General features: G+C 46.3%; 1 protein-coding gene across 2 annotated transcripts; it reads left to right on the top strand.

Moving 5' to 3' along the window:
• On the top strand, positions 1 to 20,477 carry atg2a (autophagy related 2A). Of its 2 annotated transcripts, XR_013936782.1 has the most exons (43): positions 1 to 547; positions 1,434 to 1,596; positions 1,853 to 2,002; positions 2,269 to 2,371; positions 3,126 to 3,270; positions 3,795 to 4,043; positions 4,176 to 4,275; positions 4,921 to 5,085; positions 5,344 to 5,486; positions 6,033 to 6,111; positions 6,324 to 6,573; positions 6,769 to 6,910; positions 7,341 to 7,439; positions 7,559 to 7,714; positions 8,463 to 8,742; positions 9,051 to 9,123; positions 9,527 to 9,701; positions 9,782 to 9,924; positions 10,442 to 10,563; positions 10,739 to 10,896; positions 11,181 to 11,313; positions 11,440 to 11,624; positions 11,804 to 11,884; positions 12,756 to 12,862; positions 13,032 to 13,124; positions 13,294 to 13,364; positions 13,768 to 13,844; positions 14,235 to 14,405; positions 14,583 to 14,709; positions 14,900 to 15,117; positions 15,206 to 15,435; positions 15,551 to 15,686; positions 15,957 to 16,181; positions 16,593 to 16,694; positions 16,879 to 16,963; positions 17,103 to 17,253; positions 17,485 to 17,554; positions 17,656 to 17,738; positions 17,852 to 17,973; positions 18,062 to 18,216; positions 18,332 to 18,490; positions 18,627 to 20,244; positions 20,375 to 20,477. XR_013936782.1 is itself a non-coding variant. In XM_080502792.1 (42 exons), exons 1-42 carry the CDS (start codon positions 377 to 379, stop codon positions 18,861 to 18,863), a joined length of 6,084 nt encoding a protein of 2,027 aa, XP_080358918.1. In that variant the 5' UTR covers positions 1 to 376; the 3' UTR covers positions 18,864 to 20,468. The 2 variants fall into 2 exon arrangements, 1 of the variants encoding a protein (XP_080358918.1); XM_080502792.1 differs by having other exon boundaries at positions 18,627 to 20,468.
• The last annotated feature ends 353 nt before the right edge of the window (positions 20,478 to 20,830 follow it).

Below are 20,830 nucleotides of genomic sequence, written 5' to 3'. Positions count from 1 at the left end.
ACAACCCTGAAACAAGAGATACGCACCAACAGGATCTGTCGCTCCCAAATCGACACGAACGGACCGAAAACATGAGCCGAGAAAGTCACAGACGGTCGGAGTAACTTCTCGCCAAGACGCGCTAAAGTCTCGCCGGTCCTGACACAAAGGATTTTGTAGTTTTTTTGTGTCGAACCGAAGGGGGGGAGAAGCATAGTTCCAGTCTGCCCCTTCCTTAGCCCCCTGTAAGCTAGCTGCTGCGGCTCGGTCCTTGTTTTACACACTTTGGGTTTTTTTTTTTTGTTTGTTGGTCTGTTATGCAGTTTCCCGAGGACTGTACTACCACTGGTTCTCCTCCGCCGCCTCTTCACTCCCTCTCCCCGCTCTCTCGGGCCCCATGTCTCGCTGGCTCTTCCCTTGGTCGGGCTCAATCAAGAAGCGGGCCTGTCGGTACCTCCTGCAGCACTACCTCGGCCACTTTCTGCAGGAGCGCCTGAGCCTGGAGCAGCTGGGCTTGGACCTGTACAACGGCAGCGGTGTCATCAAGGATATCAACCTCGACGTGTGGGTGAGTTTGGAGTAGGGGGAGAGAGATAGTACTTGGGGGCAGCCATAGTGCGTGTGGTGATTTTTTTTTTTTTTTTACTCGTCGGACTCGTGCACCGTCGACTGTTTCGCAACTGCTCTCGAGTTCCAACAACAATCTCCAGCAGCGTCGTGCTTCGAGCCTGGCTCGCGTTTCTTCGAGGAAATATCCTTCGGGGAAAAAAACACACACACACCAGCAGATCCACTTCATCACTGCTGAGTGTGAAACATTTACGAGGCTGTAAGGAGTGGAGAGGAAAAGACTGTGCTCATCGGTTGTTCTGGCCTTTATGTGCCCTAAATAATCCCCCCCCCCTCCCCCCACCACCCCTGTATCTCCAGTACCAGTCTTACCAGAAGCTCTGATTCAGACAAGATAGCTGTAACTATATAGATTTTTTCTTTTCTAGCAACAGTGCTCCAGATGCACACATTTCATCTGTTTTGATTAGTCTTGTCACATGTGAGAGCAATCAAGTCTTTTGTTGTACAATAAATGTGATAGTTTTACGATCTAAGAGCTCTCTATTCTCCCTGGGATCATTTTCTCTGGGAGGTGATCTGAAAAATGTATGATTGGATATTGAAATTGAACTTTTTTCACATGCTTATGAATACACAATTTGTTTAATAAACGTTTTAGTCAGTAATAGCTGTACTTGAATGGTCTGTACCCTTGAAAATGAACCAAAAAAAAGGTATAGTTCCTCTTAATAACAGCTCAAATGTTCAGGATCGATATATTTGCCCCTGCGCCAACAAACAAAGGGCAAAATGGTGACCACTGAGAAACGAGTTATTTGTGTTTCTTTTCCTTTGTGTTCCTTCCCTGCTGCTTCTCACTGACGGCTTCCTCTTTTCTCCAGGCGGTCAACGAGCTTCTGGAGTCTCTTGGGGCTCCTCTGGAGATCGTGGATGGCTTTGTGAGCACCATCATTGTGACCATCCCCTGGCAAAACCTTCTGACTGACCACTGCACCTTAGAAGTTTCTGGTCTCCAGATAACATGTCGCCCCAAGTACCGGACCAGTGAGTGCTTGAACAAATAGATTGTTGTGCAACTTTTAAATGTTGCTCCATTGAGAAACGCAGCTTGACCACTTTGTTTCGAAATTTTAATCATGTAAAATAAAGGTGAGGAAAGTTTTCTCACCATGATACTCCTTTTTTTTTTTTTTTTTTTTTTGTTTTAAGCCCGTGGCAAGTTAGACTTCAATACAGTTGAATGTGATGCGAAGTTCCGCAGCAGGACAACCTCATCCTACGTGTTTGTGTTTACCTCCAGGTGGGGGTTGGGACTCACAGGGCTGGTCGTCCAGCATGACCTCCAGCATGCAGCTGGCTCAGGAGTGCCTGAAAGACCCCCCGGAAGCGTCCGAGGAGCCCCCCGCTCCACTGGAGGGGCTCGAGATGTTTGCACAGACCATTGAGACGGGTGAGTCGAAGCCGCGTGGGCTCAGTCTTCGTTTACACTCGTCAGCGAGTGTCAACATAGAAACAATGCCGTGTTGATCCGTACTTTGAAATGAGTCATCCTAACCAGCCGCTAACAAACTGAGCTTTCATTTCATGGTTGGAGTCTGTGATTATTAAAAAAAAGTCTTTATTTAATACCGTGTTCAGAACGTGAAGGTATTTGTGTGACTGGCCGGTGTTTAAAAGAGCTTTTTTTTGTGCCTCTCTTCTCATCTGCGTTTGCAGTCCTTCGTCGCATTAAAGTCACCTTTATAGACACTATTGTTCGCATTGAGCACCAGCCCCTGGACCTGGAAACGGGCATCGCCTTAGAAGTGCACATCAAAAGGTATGTCGGAGCTTCTTTTACAAGCTTCCCTCAATGGAAGGGGGGGAGAAAAAAAATGTACAGCAAAGGACAATCCAGACTGTTTTTGTCCTGTGACGGGCTGTATAAGTTATGTGGCATGTGCATTAGATGGTGTGTGTGACGCGGGTGAAACGTTTTTTTTTCTTCTTTAAACTATATTGATGAAGGTAATAACCTTGCAGCAGTTTCAGTAGAGCTCCCTGTGAACTCCCTGCAGGTTGCAGGGTGCTGGAAAACAATCCCAGCCAAATATGGGTGGAGTCAAAGTACACCTTGGACACACCAGTCGTCCCTCACGCACACGGATACTGTCACACGCTTGTATACACGAACCAAGCTTGTCTTTTGATTTCAATAAGACCAATATGAGAAACTATTTGGAAGAGTTTTGTGTTTAAAAACAGTGTTTGTCAGCGCCACGCTTTAAAACTCAACCTGCGCCTTGGTGTCTGCAAGTTTGCTGCGACACCGTTGAACCGTCTGTTGTCCAGGTCTATTGACAGAGCTGCTCAGGTTGGCCGTGTTCATCTGTGGTCAGTGACCAGAAGGCTTTTCCATCGTTCTTTTTATTTTTTTTTCGCAGCACCAAGTCAACTCTTTCAGACTGAATGCGAAGCACAATACAGGAGAAAAATTGCTCTTAACATTTCCCCCTGAGGAGATTGCTGCACAGATAGTCTTCAAATCTGCATATTCTCACTGAGTGAAGGCACTAATCCCCGTGTTGGTCCAGGTTGGAGTACTTTGATGAGGCTGTGCGAGATCCAGCCGGCCAGACGGCCGTCCCTGTCGACATCCACCAGCCGCCGGCATTCCTGCAAAAGATCCTCCAGCTGAGTGCAGTTCAGCTTTTCTATGACAACACTGGCATCGTACAGGTGGGCAGCGACACACTCCGACTCTATCGGACTTATTTGCTTGACATTTTGACCATTTGGAAATGGATTTCCTGTCTTTTTCGCAGCAAGCGTACATTCTGCACTCATTATATCTGATCTCAGCTTCTACCCGTAAATAATTTAGTTTATATTATGCAATTTATCCACGCATAAAGAAAGACCTATTTTCACCAGGTTCTTGTCTCGCCTCTAAATTTAAAGTTATCATGTATGTTGTTTTTTTCCCCGACCGTTATAGTTGCCACAGGTGTCCTTCACTTTACGTGGAAACAATGTCTCTTTACTCATTTATTTACTGTAGCTCTTTCTCGAAGTCTAACTGATACACGACTCAACCCTTCAGAGTTGCACAAGCAAAAATCAAAATGATTCTTAGCAGAGCACAAGTGAAAACGAGTGTATAGAAACAGTTTGGTCTTGATCCGCTTTCTCTTCAGTGGTGATTCATACATGTTAAAAGAAAACTGTTAAACACTGTTTGATTATTTGTCATCATTTTCCAGGATCCCCCTGAGGAGGAACATGCAGATTCAGCCACAGCCAGTGAAGGAGAAGTTGAGGATGAAGATGAAGATCTGGAGGAGGAGGAGGAGGAGGAGGAGGAAGAGGAAGAGGAAGAGGTGGATGAAGAGGCGAAGCCCCTGGCCTCCCCTCCATGTTCTCCATCTCAGCCGCTGCTCATTGGAAGCTGCTCCGGTTTCATCGAGACCACTGTCAAGATCAAACAGAACGACATGCTTCCTGGACCAAAGGTCTTCTGTTTCCTCCGAAGTGAATCGGCTGATCATGTCTTGTCGTCGTTCCCCGGTTCTGACTGGTCTCTCTCTCTCTCTCTCTCTCCCTCCCTCCCTCCCTCCCTCCCTCCCCCTCTCCCCCCTCATCAGTTTGAGTTGGACGGGAAGCTGGGCTGCATCCACATGCTGCTGTCTCCAGATCAAATCACCCATCTGACGGACCTGCTGGCAGCCCTTTGCATCGACACTGGTACAGAAAAACAGGACAGGATTCATATCGGCAAATGTTGGACTGCTTCTCCGTATAACTGACGTTTTAAAAGACCAACTCTTATCAAAGACTTTCGTGATTGAGACGTCAACTTCTTTTTTTGATCTTCGGCGTGCCTGTTATGCAGCCCCTCGGTCAAACCTCTTAGGCACTTTAGAAAAACAGTATTTGCAAGTTTTAGCTTCTTTTTTTTCAGGCTTTGTTTCTTGTTGCTGTAACAACAACATTTCCCATGAGGAAGTAGTCAAGTACCATCAGTCACCACTTTCATATGAAAGATGGTAATAAACTACAGCGGTTCAAGTCTGTCCTGCTGATTATGACTGCTGTTATACTTATTGTAATCATTTTTTATGTAATCAGAATTCTGTCCCATCGCTGCTGTTAGAACCACGACTAATCCGTCTTTCTGTTTCATTTCTCTTATTATGCTTATCGCGAACGACAAAAAAAAGCCCTAATTCCTTAAATATTACCACAAAACGACTACGTCAACTGCTAATAAATGTGATACAATCCCTCTGAGGCGCCATGCTGCTGACTTGACAGACATTAAGTCTTTGCTGTTCATCTGCAGTGAACACGAGACTGCACAACATAACTGTAATGTCCTCTGTCCCTCAGAGCCAGAGACCAAGTGTGGGGGAGTTTACAGTCGCCCGTTAGACTCGGACGACCTGCGTATGATTGAGGAGGACCTCAGCAAGCAGCTGGGTTCCAGTCCCAGAGAGCACGAGTGGGACACTGATGCTGATCTGGAGCCTTACGTCACCAGCCTGGAGAACGGAGGTATGCAGGTCAGCTCTTAAGGGTTCCTTTTGTTTGAGTTGCATCAGGACCCTGACGGACCTGTTCCCGGGGAGGTACACTGTGGAAAAACCTGTCTGTCAGATATAAAGAGTATAGAATGTTATGTACTCCTGAAGAAGCTTCGACCAAAATTAGTTCACAGAGAGATTAAAAAAACAAAAAAACAAACGCACCAAGTCTTTCCTTGCAGTTTACTATTGATTGTGTCCTTCTCTTCGTGTGTGTGTGTTCGTGCAGAAATGTTTTACTCCATGGGTCCTGCTGGGATGAACAGCAGTGTGACGTCGACTCGCTCTGGCAGCGAGTTCTCAGACAGCGACATGGAGTCGTCCACACACAGTCTCGCCAGCATCACTCAGCCGGCAGCGCTGTCTGCACAGGTACGGTACAGCGTCGTGGTGTGTAGGTGAACGTATACAGAGCATTTCCCGTCTGGCTTAAATTTTCATGATCGGCATTGTCAATGTGAGTATAAAGTCATCTCTAACAATCCCATGATGTGTGTTATTGTGGTGTCCTAAAACTCGTGGTCAGCAGTTAGAATGGAAATAAGACCTTTGAAGATGCTCCTAGGTTAGTATGTTAAATACTCAATATGCCGATCGCATAGAAGAACTCAATAGAAACAGCAAATCCAATTCCTGTCCACATTGTCGTCATTCCACAATCGCACTAAAATGTGGGCGGTGTTCATGAAAAGAAGAGTTGTGCTGATTGGCTGGTTCTCAGGTGAATCTCCCAGCTTGTCCTGGTACAAGCCTGAACATCTCCCTATTCCTTTTTTTTTGTTGTTATTTTATCCTTTTAATTGAAAATTCGAAAGTTCCATTTTTTGTCATCACTTAAATACAATGTAACAACGAATACAGTGCTTGTAAGTGTTATTAGTAAATCAGAAATGACTTAATTTGTCATTTCCCTGTCAGGGCATGATGAACTGTCCCAGGAGGTATCCTGTTGCCGGCTGCTTGTCGAGTCTCCCCCAGGCCAACAGCAGGACCAGAGGTAAGACTGCAGATCGGTCCTGTAAAAGATGCTTGAAGTCTGATGCATAAAGTGCAGAGTTAATCTCAAAGTCACTCTTTGCATTCTACATTAAAAAAAAAAGCCCACTACTCTTGTCCTCGGGTTTTTCCAACAGTGCTGTAGCCGCAGACGTAACATCAACAAAGGCTCCAAACTCTGGTTTTTTTTTTCTTTCTTCTTTTTCTGTGCAGGACGTTCGCACAGTGGCCACCAGGAGCAGCTGAAGCCCGACGCCTTGTTGAAACTGACCATCGGCGGGCTCACTCTGACCCTGCTGCAGGAGGACCCGTCCACCGGTGCTGAGCGAGCCTCCTCATTGGCTCAGGTGTCTCAGGTGTTTTTCAAGGAGCTGGCCTTCTTTAAAGACAGCATGTTCAGCGAGAGAGACTTCCACCATCTGAGAGCTGGCTTCACTAAAGCCTGCCCTCACTCCAATCTGAGGTAAAAAAAAAAAAAAAAAAAGGTTGTATCCATGTGAACGGATCTCGTTATTAATTGATATCAAAAAGGCCCATTTGAAAAAACATTATCTACACCACTTTGCGTGATGCCCGCGAAACAGGAAATCTGTTTCTTTCTCCAAGTGTCTAGCTGCTCTGGCTGACTTACTGATTCAGTCACTGGCTTCTCTCACAGACTGACAGGAGCAGCGGTGCAGGTTGCCTGTGAAATGCGGAGTGGCAGACGCCACAGTCGAGCTGTGACCTCCGACCTCTCGTTCAGCAGACTGGAACTGTTGGAGTGCCTCTGGGAGGACGAGAAGCCACAGTACTGTGAAGTACGATAACCTTTTTTTTTTTTTTTTTTAACTGTCTGCGTTGTACACAGTCACACACCAGTGGACACAGAGCTGCCATGGAGAGATATCCCTCCACTGGGATATAGTGCCATCCATATAAAGACACTAAAACAAAAGATCAACTCCAACCAGGACTCTTAGTCCCGCACGAATAATACTCTTATTTTGTATTGTTTTTATTCATGCATGCTTTAGAAAAAGAATGTTGATGATCTCGTTCCACAAAAACCTTTCAGACTGAAGTAACGACACAATCAAGGCGATTTTGATTAATTTTGACACCACTAGTTTAAACTAAACTAAATGTTCGAGTTTGAATTTAACGACAACTTTTAGTGGTTGACTGAAAGTAGTTTAGTCTGTTGACGGCTTAACAAAGTGGTGAGTTATTAATTCTGCCTCTTTCCAGATGCTTCAGTTCCAGAAAGCAGGTTTGTTCACAGTGGGAGCGGCGGCCAGACCCTGCGCTCAGCTTCACTACAGCCTGACTGAAAGACGCCTACGGAAGGTCAATATACACACACACACACACACACACACACTAATCTTACCTCAAACAAAAGGTGTCCGGACTCAGGTCTCTCATCTTGTTGTGGTGCGCTGATGGTTTTTTTGTGCGTGTTGCAGGGGAAACAGCGCGTGTTGCGGCGGGACAGCGTCGTCCGGGTGGAGCTTGCAGAATTGAGCACTGAACTGGACCTGGAAATCCTCAGTCGCCTGGGGAGCCTCAGCAAAGCTTTCAGTCACTGTCCTTCACAAACGGGTGGATCTGGACTCGTTCAGGTGAACCCAGAAAGAACGATTGAATCCCGGCTGGTTACACTATTAAAATATTTGATCTGAATGAAAAACACTTTGATAAAATCCTGTCAGTTTACTGCAAAAAATGTTTTTTTTCATGTTCTAGTCTAATTATGACAAAATGAAGGCAGCATGTAAAGAAGATAGAAATGTATTTACAGAATAACACATCACAGCATCCTGGTCTTTTTGTGAGTTGCCAAATTGTCTGTATATTCACCCTCTTTGGTTTTGATAACTTTTTCCTGAACGATACACCAGAGATAAAATCACGACAGTGTTTTCGGAAGTGTTTATAGCACTGTGCTAATATATATGTATATTTTTTTTTTATGCCAAACAATGTATTTAATGAACTCGACCTTTCATAACTGGGCAAAGAACCAGCCAGTGTCATGATCTTTGCTCAGTCATGAATTCTTGCATCAATGCTAAAAGGGGAATCCCTAACCAGCCGAAGATTTATGGGAATCGAGGATAATCCTCCCCCAGTCTTCCTGATGCTATTTGTGCTGGCGCAAACACGAAGAAAATTACCAGCCACACCTGTAAATAAGCACTTTTTTTGTTTGGGTGTCGTCACTTCGGCTTGAAGAAGGCCAAACTCCCCGATGATGCTGCGCAGTGGTCAACACGGGCAATTTTCTTGTCGCCGTGTACGTCTGAATCAGCTGCTTTTCATTTGAACGTACACTAAAAAAAAAAGGTCTCTGTCTTTGTTTCCTCTCAGGCGCAGAGCAGCGAGCTCTATTCCTCCTTCACCCTCCTCTCCCCGCACGCCGTCCTCAGGCTTCGTTTTCCCATCCCGGACCTGCGGCCCCCCCCAACGCGTCGGCCGCCCACCCAGAGGGCGGTGCGGCGGGAGACCCTCGTGCTGGAGCTGACGGAGCTGGAGCTGAAGCACCAGGAGGCCCCGGACCTCCAGGGTCAGAGCGAGCACGCCGCCCCGGGACAGCCGCCCTCTCCCTGCCTCACCCAGCTGCTGGAGGCGTCCTTCACCGACCTGCACGGTGCGAGAACTCACTGCCCGCCTCGCCGTCTCCGTACTGACTGAACTGTTCATGGGTACAAAAAAACCCAAGGCAGATGAACAGGCAGCAATCATTGAAGATGAAAATATCAAACGTTTTTTTTTTTGTGTGACATGTTTTTGCCTGGATAGTTCACGTCGTCTCTTTCGTCTTTCCAGGGAGTTGGTGCCATTAAAATTTTTTTTATCGAAATTCTCCATTTCTTAGAATAAGTGGCTTTGTTAGATGTTGTAGTGGATGTGTTCCCACCAAGATCATGGATTAATTCAAATGCCGTTTCTCTTCAGGGTCGTATGAGGGCTGGGAGGGAGGATCTTTCCCTTGTATCAAAGTGAAGAAGAACCGAGACTGTCTCCCCAGGTTGGTATTTGTAATCAGAATAGTAATTGTTGAATTATTTTGGATGGAGGTTGATGGTAACTGTGCGATAACACCGGGTTTCCAACACTTTTTTAAGTCCTCCTATTAAATAAAATATCTGACATCCTCTGCATGACAGATTCATTAAAAGAATTGTGATTCCAAAGACGTTTCAGGTTTAATAAGTATCTAAATCTAAAAATCGTTTGGCATTCAGCTGTAAACACCCTGATGAAGTCTCTGTTACTCACTGGGTTCTTTTATTTGTAAATGTTATCAACGTGGAGCAATCTATATGAGTTTAGAAGTTCTGCACACATTTCTCACTTTCTTTTATAAATATAAACACCTGATCGGCAAAAAGTGAAATTCAATGTTGGTCTGTTCTGGTGCGTGTGAGCAGGATATCGGTGCGAGTGCGTGGAGGTGAGGCTCAGGGCCCGGCAGCAGGTCTGAGCGGGATGAACATGGGCCTCATCAGGGACCTCGGCGCCGCCTTCTTCGAAAGCCACTGTGAATTCAACGACAAAAGCAGCTCTCCGTTTTCTTCCAACCGCACCATGTTTGAGACGGAGGAGGTGCGGTGACACACGGGAAGCACATCTCGCCTTATCCGGTGCCGAGATTAACGGCTCTCTCTCTCGTCTCTTGTTTCCAGATGGTCATTCCTGCCGACCCAGAGGAGATGCGTCAGTTTCAGGAGCAGTGCGTCGCTCAGTGCCAGTGCGCCGTCGACATCAGCCTGCCGCTGGCCTACATCCTCCTGCCCAGTAAACAAGCTTTCCAGAGCATCTACAACAGGTACGGAAACAATGTGGATTTTTTTTTTTTTTTTTTTTAACCCGTTGGGACCGGTATCGACATTATCGCATTAAACTCTGGCATAAAAATGTTATTCCTCAGCATGTTTTAGTAGGAGATTCACTCCACCTGGTTGTAATTAGCAGATTGTTGTCAGGCTTTGTGCAAAGTTTGATAAAATCACCTTGATCAGATTACATAAAGAATGAAGGACAGGATTGGACTATAGTACCAATGTTGCTTTCAGGGGAACACATAGATGCTGCTACAGCTTTTAATGGGTTAACTCCAAAATTATGTCTTGACAGTTTAATTTACTTGCCTTTAGATAGTATATTTGTTCATGATTTTTTTAAACATGTGTTCTTATGATCTGCTTAAGCAGAACCGACAGTAGTGCTGTTTAGAAATAGTTTCTTTTCCCCCGTTTAGTTCCTTTGTCTTGGCTCTGTATTGCTCTTAAATCTTGACTCGGCAGTAACAATAATTTTCCCTCACCCACCACATCGTCCAAAAGGATCAATAATGATCTGTTGATGTGGGAGCCGCCTCCCCCTCCTCCCCCCTCAGCCCACAGTCCCGACCGCAGCCGCCATCACCACGACGAGTTTCAGCTCTGCAAGTCGGCATTCAGACTGGGTACGTTTGATTACCCCCCCCCACCCTCCCCCTGATGGAAAAACTTAAACGTGATGGAGATTCAACACACGTAATAGTGACTTGCTGTATTGTGTTTGGATGAGGAATTTTGTTCCTCCAACTGACGACTGAAATTAAACGGATGAAGTGTTTTCCCGTCGTCTTTATGCCGCAGACTCGGATTCAGAAGAGGACGACCCGCACTTCTATCTGGCCAATGACTCAGATGGAAGGTCTCAGCAGGCCGCCTCTCGGCCGAACCACAGCCTCAGCCTGCTGTCACTCACTGTGATCATTGGGAAGGGTCGTCTCCAAGCCTGGACAGACCAGAAGGTGAGCCAGATGGCTGCCGACCACAAAATATGGAGGGTTTTTTTTAGTTTGATGAGTTTAACTGAGTCCAAGAGTGGATAGACACTCATGTTCTACTTCATTTACTTTGTGCTTCAAAATTCAATTTGTATTCAGCACTGAAAGTAGATGTGAGTGTTTGTGTATTCAGCAAAAAAAAAAAAAAAAAAAGTTTCCAAAGACTTTATAAACAGTTAAAGTGCTCTTGTTTCTGGTTGTTTATGTGAGCCATTAATTCTTGCTTCACTTGCTCATCATGTATTTAGGAGGACCAGAGTCACGGGGAGATTGTGCTTGACCTGGAAGGGGGGAAGATTTTCAGTGTGGCGCAGCATCAGAATGACCCGAACCTCAATTTCCTTTGTCTGGAGAGCAAGCGAGTGGAGCTCTACCATCGAGGTGCATTTTGTTATTTTTCAACCTTTACAGTCACGACGTAACTCTGCAATCAAGTCAACAAATTACCTGTGATATTTGTTGTCTGTGTAACATTTTTAACAATGCTCCCCCTCCCCCCCCCGACAGCTGTGGTGAAAGACACCCCCATCCCACAGCGACTGGAGTTGCCCAGCTTCGCCCCCCCAAAGCATTTGGACCCAACCATCTACCCCACTGAGGCGGGAGTGAGCAGTGTGAGTGGACGAGAGGGCGTCCCCCATATGTTGTCTACAGCCATCAAAATCACGCTGGACCTCCAGAGGAATGTAAAGGTGCGTCTGCCTCATTTCCTGCATTTGGCAGCGGCTGCAAGTTTGATTTTTTAAAGCACATGAGAAGTGAAGCATAAAGTTTTCAACATTAAAAAAAACATTAGGGAAAATTATTTCCCCCCAGCTGACTAATAGGCTAATATTTGCCTATGTAAAGTTGATTTTGTGTTCCATTACAGGAGTTTTTAGTCGCTCTTCAACTCCAAGGTGCCACCATGCGACATTACATGACGCAGTCCGACCAGAGCTGGCACGAGCAGGTGAGAAACAAACGAGTCACTCTTGTCGCCGTGGAAAGTTCTCAGCATCTCTGTGCTTCTGATCCATAAACAAATCACCTCCAAAGCAAAATATACTCTGGCACTGACGATAGTAGTGTTTCATTTCATTTCCTCCCCAATCCCAACTTCAACCCTCAGCAGGGTTGATTCATAATTTTATATTTGCTGTTTTGCTGTCTAAGAAGAAAAGCTATATAAAATTTTTTGGCATCAGCCTTTTTAAGTAAAATAATGCACATTATTCAGAAATGAATATTTAAAATTTTTTTATGAAATGTTGATTTATTTGGGGGGGGGGCTCTTTTTCTATACTCAAACACCTATATCATATCATACTAGTGTATTGAATACGTAAGAATTTGAAGATGAATGATAATGTGTTGTCGCTTAGGGCCAGTGAGTTCATTCAAAAATAAAACCTTTAAATTCAGACATCGCGGGTAGATTTTACAGACAAATTGTGTCTGAGAATTGTTTTCAAACAGAAAAGATTTCAATGGAATTGGAAATCCAGACGGCTTCGAACTCGGTTTTATCCAGAATCAACAGTCTCTTTCCCCTCACGAGGTCACTCTGGACTTAATAATCCGCGTTGCCAAAACCAACTCCGTGGCTTCACAGAAATAATCAACGTATGATATTACACTGGAACTAGTAAACTGTGACTCAGTGTGACAAGCGATATAATCAGATACTTGGGTCAGCCTGTGTAAATATTGCTGCAGCTGCACTTTTCATTTATGTCTTTTCCTGCTGAATTGTTCGGGTTGTGCAGAAACCGCACAGTCAAAATCAAATCGAGAGATCGGATTCTCCGCCTGCGAGCCGAGGCTGATTGTGTCTGTTACAGCTGGTCGACTTCCTGGATGTCGTCGACGACCCCATCCTGGGCTACACGGCACCGGCCGTCATCACCGTCCTCCACACGCACCTCGCCAGCTGTGCCGTCGACTACAGGTAAAATTAATGCCTCTGGTATCGAGGAGTTGAAGAAAACGAAGCGAAAGCCTCCCAGGCTATGAAAACCCTGCTATACACTGAGCTTTTGTGTGCTACCACGATTGTTTACATGATATTTGTCCTCTTTCTCTCTCTCTTATTATCTTTATTTTTTTCTGTTTTCCAGGCCTCTGTATCTGCCCCTGCGAATGTTGTTCACAGCCGAGTCCTTCTCTCTGTCCAGTAACATCATAGTCGACACTGCCACCTTCCACCTCAGGTACAGTCCACTACTGACACTTAAAGCAAATGATAAGTCCAATAAACCCACTCACAAACACAATATTTTAAGTGTCTGGACTGATAATTATAGCAGAGAATATGTTGGAGGCTGCTGCCAGTTTGTATCGTTATTTAACGGTGCAAGTTTCCTTTGTTCTCTTGGTCAGATTCATCCTCGACGACTCTGCGCTCTACCTCTCCGACAAATGTGAGACCGACACCGTGGACTTGAGAAGAGGTAAAACACGCTGCGCGTCTCTGCTGAATAAAGATTGATCGAAAATGATTAATAATAACAATTTGTACAATTGGGAAATGTTTTTCTCGCCTCCGTCCGTTGCTCCTCTTAGTTCTTGTTTAGATTCTTCAACCATCAAACGAGTCAATTGTGAGAGAATTTGCGAAGGATTTGAGGGATAATATTGATACGACCAGCTAGAAAGTCTTGCTTACGTTTCCCTTTTAAAGCCTGCGTCATCTCTGACTCCAGCGCCGTCAACAGCTACATCCACCTTTTATTTCTCTTTAAGCTAGAGTAAAATTAGAAAGACTTTTCTTTTTTCCATTCCAAATGTTCCTGTCAAACTCATGACGGAGACTTTAACCCTCTGACCGCCTCCACATGGGTTTGTGTTGCACAGATTATGTTTGTGTCCTGGACATCGACCTGCTGGAGCTCGCCATCACCACATGGAAAGGCAGTAATACGGGAAAACTTGTGAGTCCCGACACCTGGTCTGAGTTCATTCAGCAGCTGTGAACCGGCGCCGCCACTTAAAATAACTAAAACATCTTTAAAAGAATAATTCTGTTTCCTTCAAAGACCTCCAATAAGTAGACTATCGGCCAATAACAGCAATTGAAGGCTTTTTTTGGTAAAGTGCCTGACGAGCTACGTGGAGAAGATTTTGCTTCTTGACAGCAATGAGACCATAAATAAAACATCAGTTGGATATGAAATAAGAAGTCAATTCTCATTTAAATTAATATATTATCAAAAAGTGTCAAACACGATTCCCAGCATTTTAAAACTCCTCCTTCATTGACTCTTTCATTCAGGAGTTCCAACTGACCGTTGAGTTTCTTTGCCGTCTTGTTTGTTCTGCAGACTCAGCCGCTCTTCGAGCTGCGCTGCTCCAACAACGTTGTCCACCTTCACACCTGTGCGGATTCCTGCGCCGCCCTCGTCAACCTGCTGCAGTACCTGGTGGCTCAGGGTGACCTGCACCCGCCGCCGCGACACACCTCGCCCACTGAGATCGCCGGCCAGAAGTTACCAGTGAGTCCAGTCTGTTCACAGTCAAGTGAAGCGCTTGAAACATGTATTCAAAATATGAACTTTATTTTTTTTTTCCAGCTGTCTACAGCTTTGTAATAGATAAGAATGGTGTTGCTACTTCATCAATGTTTGGAAATTTGTGCAAAGTTGATTTTCTGAGGTGTTTTGTCTTGTCAGCTGTCTGAGAGTCCCGCCTCGATGCAGCCCTGCCCTCCAGCTGAAACCGCTGAGATCAACCAGTACGACCTGGCTGATGCCTTAATTGATACAGAGAGGAGCCTCAAAGATGATGGCTTCGATCCAGGTACTAGTTTCATTTGTTTTATTTGATTTTAGTCTAGTCTAACCCCAGAACGTCTTGACTTGTGAAGATTGAACCGGATTCTGCTGAAGAGAGCTTTTGTCACTCTCACAGTTCTTCCCCTCAATTGTCTCTGTATGTATGTTTCTGTTTAGTGTTTTTTTCTTTTGTTTTTTCCTCTGGATTGGTTCAGGTTCGCCGTCGGTGCCAAGAGGGTCACCCGTCTCCGTCTACCTGTTTCCCGGCGAAGCCTCGAAGCGCAGTCAGCCTGTCCTCCAGGGGGACGACTCCGAGCTGGACGGACTGGTTGCCACGGCAACCGAGGTCCAGGTGGACCTGATATCCGAGGAGGGCTCCGACGGCTCCAATGACGACTTCTGCATCCTGGAGGCTCCCGGCATGGGCATTCCAGTGGGTCTCTCGTCGTTTTTCCCCACTCGCATTTTGAAGCCCCGTGCGTTTGAGCCGCAAAATAATCACACAGAGGTCTCGATTGCAGCCCAGGGACGGGGAGCCCGTGGTGACGGTCCTGTCCAATGAGCCCATCAGGATTAAGGAGGGTCACTTCTCGCGGCCCAGAGGCAGCTCCGACCTCCTCCGTGCCCCGAGCCGTTTCCCGGTGCCGCAGAGCCGGGTGGTGCTGCGGGAAATCTCAGTGGTGTGGCATCTTTATGGGGGCAGGGACTTTGGTGGCAAGCCCATGTCTGTACATGCACAGAATGCAAACAGGTAACACAGAGTTGTTTTGTTTTTGTTTTTTTAATGTATGATCTTAAAGAGTACTTGAGTTTTCCCACATTGGAGCAGTTTCTCTCACAGTTTTAACCTTTTTTCTGTCCTGCAGGGGGCGCTCAGTCCCCGCGGGTGTCCGCGCATCTCCGTCCCGCAACATCTCGTCTTCCCGTCCCCAAAACTCGTGGCGGTGCGCTGGAGGCAGCGGGCGTCAGCACACACTTCTGATGGAGATCCAGCTCACCAAGGTACAATAATGAACTCTAACATTGAATGTGACAAAAAATTTCACAGTAGCTGTTTCTCAAGCATACATGTCCCCGTTTGGTTGGTTGTTCTGTATTTTAGGGACAATATATCAGTGTTTGTCTTGTAAAATAGAGACTGCAGGACTTCTTTTGTTAACCGTTAGACGTATCCTTACATTGAGCTCGATATTCAGTGGATATTTCATTAAACTGATTTCACCACCATCGTCCTCCTTCTTCCTTGCCATGTCCTTCCTGTCCCGCCCTCAGGTGTCCTTCCAGCACGAGACCTACCCGGTGGCCGTCCCTGGGCAGGACGGCGAGGGGTCGTCGGGGCTGACTGGGGTCGGCCCCGGCGGCGAGCAGCCCCTCTCCAGACAGGTCTTTATAGTCCAGGAGCTGGAGGTTCGAGATCGACTGGCATCCTCACAAATCAACAAATTCCTCTACCTCTACACTAGTGAGAGCATGCCCCGCCGGGCCCACTCCAGCATGGTGAGACTGTGGGAGGGAAGGAGGGACAGAGGGGGGGTTCACTTCACACAAAAATACTAATGGTGAAACTGAAAAAAAAAGTTCAAAAACACTTTAGACAGACGCAACTTTCTTAATTTTACACTGTTTACATATTTCAAGCAAAGTTCATATCATGTCCGTGTCGGTGTTGTAGCTTTTATCAGCTAGATATTACATGAAATGCATGAATGAATGACTCACTGAAATGAAGGGTCAAGGAGAAGATTTCAATGAACCTTCTTCACTTTATATTTGATTTTGCATAACTGTACTGAGGTCAGTACGTCTCTTGAATCACTTGATAAATTTAACTTTTAACCAGCGGTATCAAGTGGTGTTTTTTTCTTTTTCCTCTGGTATTGATTGTGTGTGTGTGTATCTTTGCTGCAGTTGACGGTGAAAGCCCTCCAGATATGTCCGGAGTCTGGCCTCGGTGGTCCGGAGTGCTGTCTACGGATCAGCCTGCTGCCGCTACGACTGAACATCGACCAGGTGACTCTGTCAAATGATCACAATCAAAAATCGTTGTGCAGCATTAAGCAATGAGACAAAAATGTTTTAAACTGTTTCAAACAAAACCACTTTTCACTTTACTTTTTTTGCTTTTCATTTGAAATGTGGTTTGTCCTGCTCCTTCACTCAGCCTCTAACCCACTGCTGTTTGTCTCCCGTCCAGGATGCACTGTTTTTCCTGAAGGACTTTTTTAGTAATCTAGCTTCCTCTGTTAACCCGTACCTGCCTGTGGACCCTGCAGCTGAAGGTAAACGAAGCCACATCATCAATTTTCACTGTCGACCAAAACATGGGTTAAATTACACCAAAGCCAGTTTTTGAAGTTTAACATCCGACCTGAGCTGACCACAAACTTTGCTTCAATTCTATTTCCGGTGTTTCTATAGTGAGGGTGGATTCTTCTCAGAAGACGTGTGAGGAGACGGAGGCAGCTGGTCTGGGTCCCGACCTCACGGCTTCTGTGGAAACGACGTACAGCGAGCAGAGCTCGTCGTCTGCTGGCTCCACCTCCTCCTCTGAACAGCCAATCTACTTCCGGTACGTCCAAACAAACCCAGCGAGAGGCTTCAAAACCGACACCGTGGTTCTAACGTCTCAGTGACAGGAGATTGTTTGAAGACACAACTGAACTTCCAGCTTATCTGTCGACCGACATTATGACACACACGTCTCCTTGTCAAAACGAGTCATTTTATAGTTCTGTCCACAAGATGTATACACAATGTTGACATTTTTTTTTTTTTTTTTTACCCCTCTGGTCTTGTGCAGGGAGTTTCGTTTCACCTCTGAAGTGCCTATCTGGCTGGACTACCAGGGCAAACATGTCGTCATTGAGCAGGTGAGAAGCAGCTCCCCCGTCTGCTGGCTTCATCGGAATGTTGCCGTGACGATTCGAGGCACGATTTAGCGTTCTCATGCTCAATTCTCCGTTTCTCCCAGGGAACCTTTGCCGGGATTCTCATCGGCTTGGCTCAGTTAAACTGCTCCGAGCTGAAGCTGAAGAGACTCTGCTGCAGACACGGGTAAACACACCACATCCCAAACACTGCACGCCGTCTGCTTTTGAACAAACCTTCTTGTGAAGGGTTTTGGAGCGTGGACGTATCGAAGATAACTTGCCGTTCACACTTTGCAGGCTGCTCGGCGTGGACAAGGTGATTCAGTACGCCGTCACCGAGTGGCTGACGGACATCAGGAAGAACCAGCTGCCGGGCATCCTGGGGGGCGTCGGCCCCATGCACTCCGTTGTGCAGCTGTGTAAGACGGCTGCTTCCGGCTCGTCACCTGACCGTCGGTATCCTCAGCGCGTTTTTCATTCCTCTTCCCTCTTTGCGTGTTCCTCCAGTCCACGGGGTGAGGGATCTGTTCTGGTTGCCCATCGAGCAGTACAGGAAGGATGGACGCATTATCCGAGGTCTCCAGCGAGGGGCGGCGTCCTTCGGCACCTCCACGGCATCGGCAGCTCTGGAGTTGAGCAACAGACTCGTTCAGGCCATCCAGGTACGACATGTGGCGGGATTAGCATTAGCTTTTGACTGAGTTGGGGGGGGGGGGGGGGGGGGGGGTTCTTTTGTATGGTTTGTGACGAATGAGTATCGCTCCACCGTCTCAACAGGCCACGGCCGAGACCGTTTATGACATCTTGTCTCCGACGCCTCCCCTGAATCGCTTCGCCATCACTGAGGGCCGCGCCCCCGTCAGCCGACCCCGCAGGGCCGCGCAGCCTGCGGACCTCAGAGAGGGCGTGGCCAAAGCGTATGACACTGTCAGAGAGGTGCGTCTCCAAACTCTGAACGCAGTGAAAATGCTCAACCGTCGGCTCACACCACTGTGTGAGACGGTTGAATTGGTGTCAGTGGAGTTAAATTATTAAAATGTAATATATTTTTTTTAAATCTTTGGCTCTGCAGGGCGTGATCGACACGGCTCAGACGTTGTGCGATGTAGCATCACGTGGCCACGAGCAGAAGGGGCTCCCGGGCGCTGTGGGCGGCGTCTTGCGGCAGATCCCGCCCACCGTCGTCCGACCCCTGATCGTCGCCTCGGAAGCCACCTCCAACCTGCTGGGCGGCATGCGCAACCAGATAAAGCCGGACGCCCGCAAAGAGGATTTCCTCAAGTGGCGCACGGAGGAGGCCCAGGAATGAGGACGACTTGTGTGTGTATGTGTGTGAGAGAGGATGTGTGTGTGTAAATGCGTCACGACGCGGAAACGTCTCGGCTGTGAGAGTCGGGCAGTTCGAATGTGAGTTTGCAGACTAATGACAGTCGGCGTGTTTCTCTGATGCAAAAACAAAGCGATGACTAACTACTGCTGCAGTGACGGGCACGCAGGGATACATGAATATGCCAGAATTTTATTTTTCGCTTCAGTTTTTACATTCAAAAAATAATAGCTCCCCTCCTATTTGTCCCCTCTCAGTGAGACACTCGGCTGCAGGGTCTCCGTCCTCTCTGTCCACACATATCTCTGTCACTCGTACGATTTCCAGTCCAAACGGGAGCAGGTTCAGTAATCACTCTCTCAAGACGTACTTTACGCTTCGTGGTCTGTGAGCTTTTGCCGTTTGTCCTCCAGTCGTACGCAGCGGTTCTCGGCATCACTTTAGTCGTGTTCAAACGCGCACAGAGAGAAAAGTAGCAAGTAACTTAACTGTGATACCAGCACGTCGTCGTGCCTGTAAGACTGTCCTGACTCTTGGGAACCGGGTGATATTATGCTGGGAATTCCTGTTTATACTCCCGATTAGTCATTGCAAACTGGGAACATCTTTACCAAAGAGTCTGTCGCAGGTGGATGGAAGTACGAGTTGTGTGATGGCTTTGCCTGCTGTGTGCTCGAAATGTAAACGAGAGAGGATTTATTTTTTATTTTTTTTCGTTCTCATGAAGTGTCCTTTGCTCATGTCTCATGTCCTCCAGACAATGGCAGATGCTCATCATCCTGATTTGTCCATGTGACGCTGTGGTATTGGTTCAGCTCCGGCCCCGCTATACACCCGCTCCACCTCACTGCTGGTATCTTGTGCCATAAACCTTGCAGAGTGCCCTTCTTGACTAGCTTTGTTGTTGCCTTCCTCAAACCTGCACCCTCCCTCCCCCGAGAGCAAACGCGTACAAGACTGAAGAGAAATATCGCACCACGTGAAGATTCAATAAAATCTGTAGCATCGTGGGTTTATGTTAACGCTTCACGTCGTTTCATATGTTTTTCCGTTGTTTTCCTGCATCACAGCTAATCTTTTGTTTTTGAGCAGTCGGATCCTGGGATCAGAGCCGACGTCTCCTGTCAGAGTTGCTTCCCTACATGTTTAGTTGCCTTCCTGTTTTTTTGTTTTTTATGTTTCTTTCATTTCTATTTGTTAAAGCATAAGTATTGTCATACTTGTTTTCAGATTAAGAGTTGGGAGGATGTGATTCTTGTGAAAACAGGATGAAAAAATTAAGGGTTAAAGTTTTACATTTTTTTTTCTTTTTGTTCAGTGTGTGTGTGTGTGTGTGTGTGTGTGTGTGTGTGTGTGTGTGTGTGTGTGTGTGTGTGTGTGTGTGTGTGTGTGTGTGTGTGTGTGTGTGTGTGTGTGTGTGTGTGTGTGTGTGTGTGTGTGTGTGTGTGTGTGTGTGTGTGTGTGTGTGTGTGTGTACATACACATGAATGAAGTGTTTGTGTGCGCGCATGATGCATGCCTGTGAAGGTAACAGGTTAATGCTTGTTACACCAATTGTGTGTAATTACTATTTACTATATCATAAACTGTATGAATGACCTGTACAATACAAAGATGAGTATACAAAATTAATACAAAAAAATAAAAAAAAAATTTGAATACAAAAACTGAGTTGTCTGACCTTTGCTTTCAGTCCAGATATAAATGTATTTTCGTCATTCTTAAATGTAGTCGTCCCCATTTGCTTGTTTCTTGAGCTGGAAACACGACTATCTATTTCAACAATTAAGTGCATCATTAGAATTCCACCTAAGGAGGTGTTTTGTTGGGATTCAGAGATCAACTCCCTTTATGTGTTTCTGCTGCTGTACGCTTTGTAACTTCAAGCCACCAGGTGTCAATGTTTCACTCTAAATGTAATGTTTCTTTAAATAAACAGTTTAATTTTC

Source organism: Blennius ocellaris (assembly GCF_963422515.1).
Source record: "Blennius ocellaris genome assembly, chromosome: 9".
NCBI classification, from domain to species: domain Eukaryota; kingdom Metazoa; phylum Chordata; class Actinopteri; order Blenniiformes; family Blenniidae; genus Blennius; species Blennius ocellaris.
Note: the sequence above shows the minus strand (reverse complement) of the source record. Positions and strands in the feature narration are given on the sequence as shown.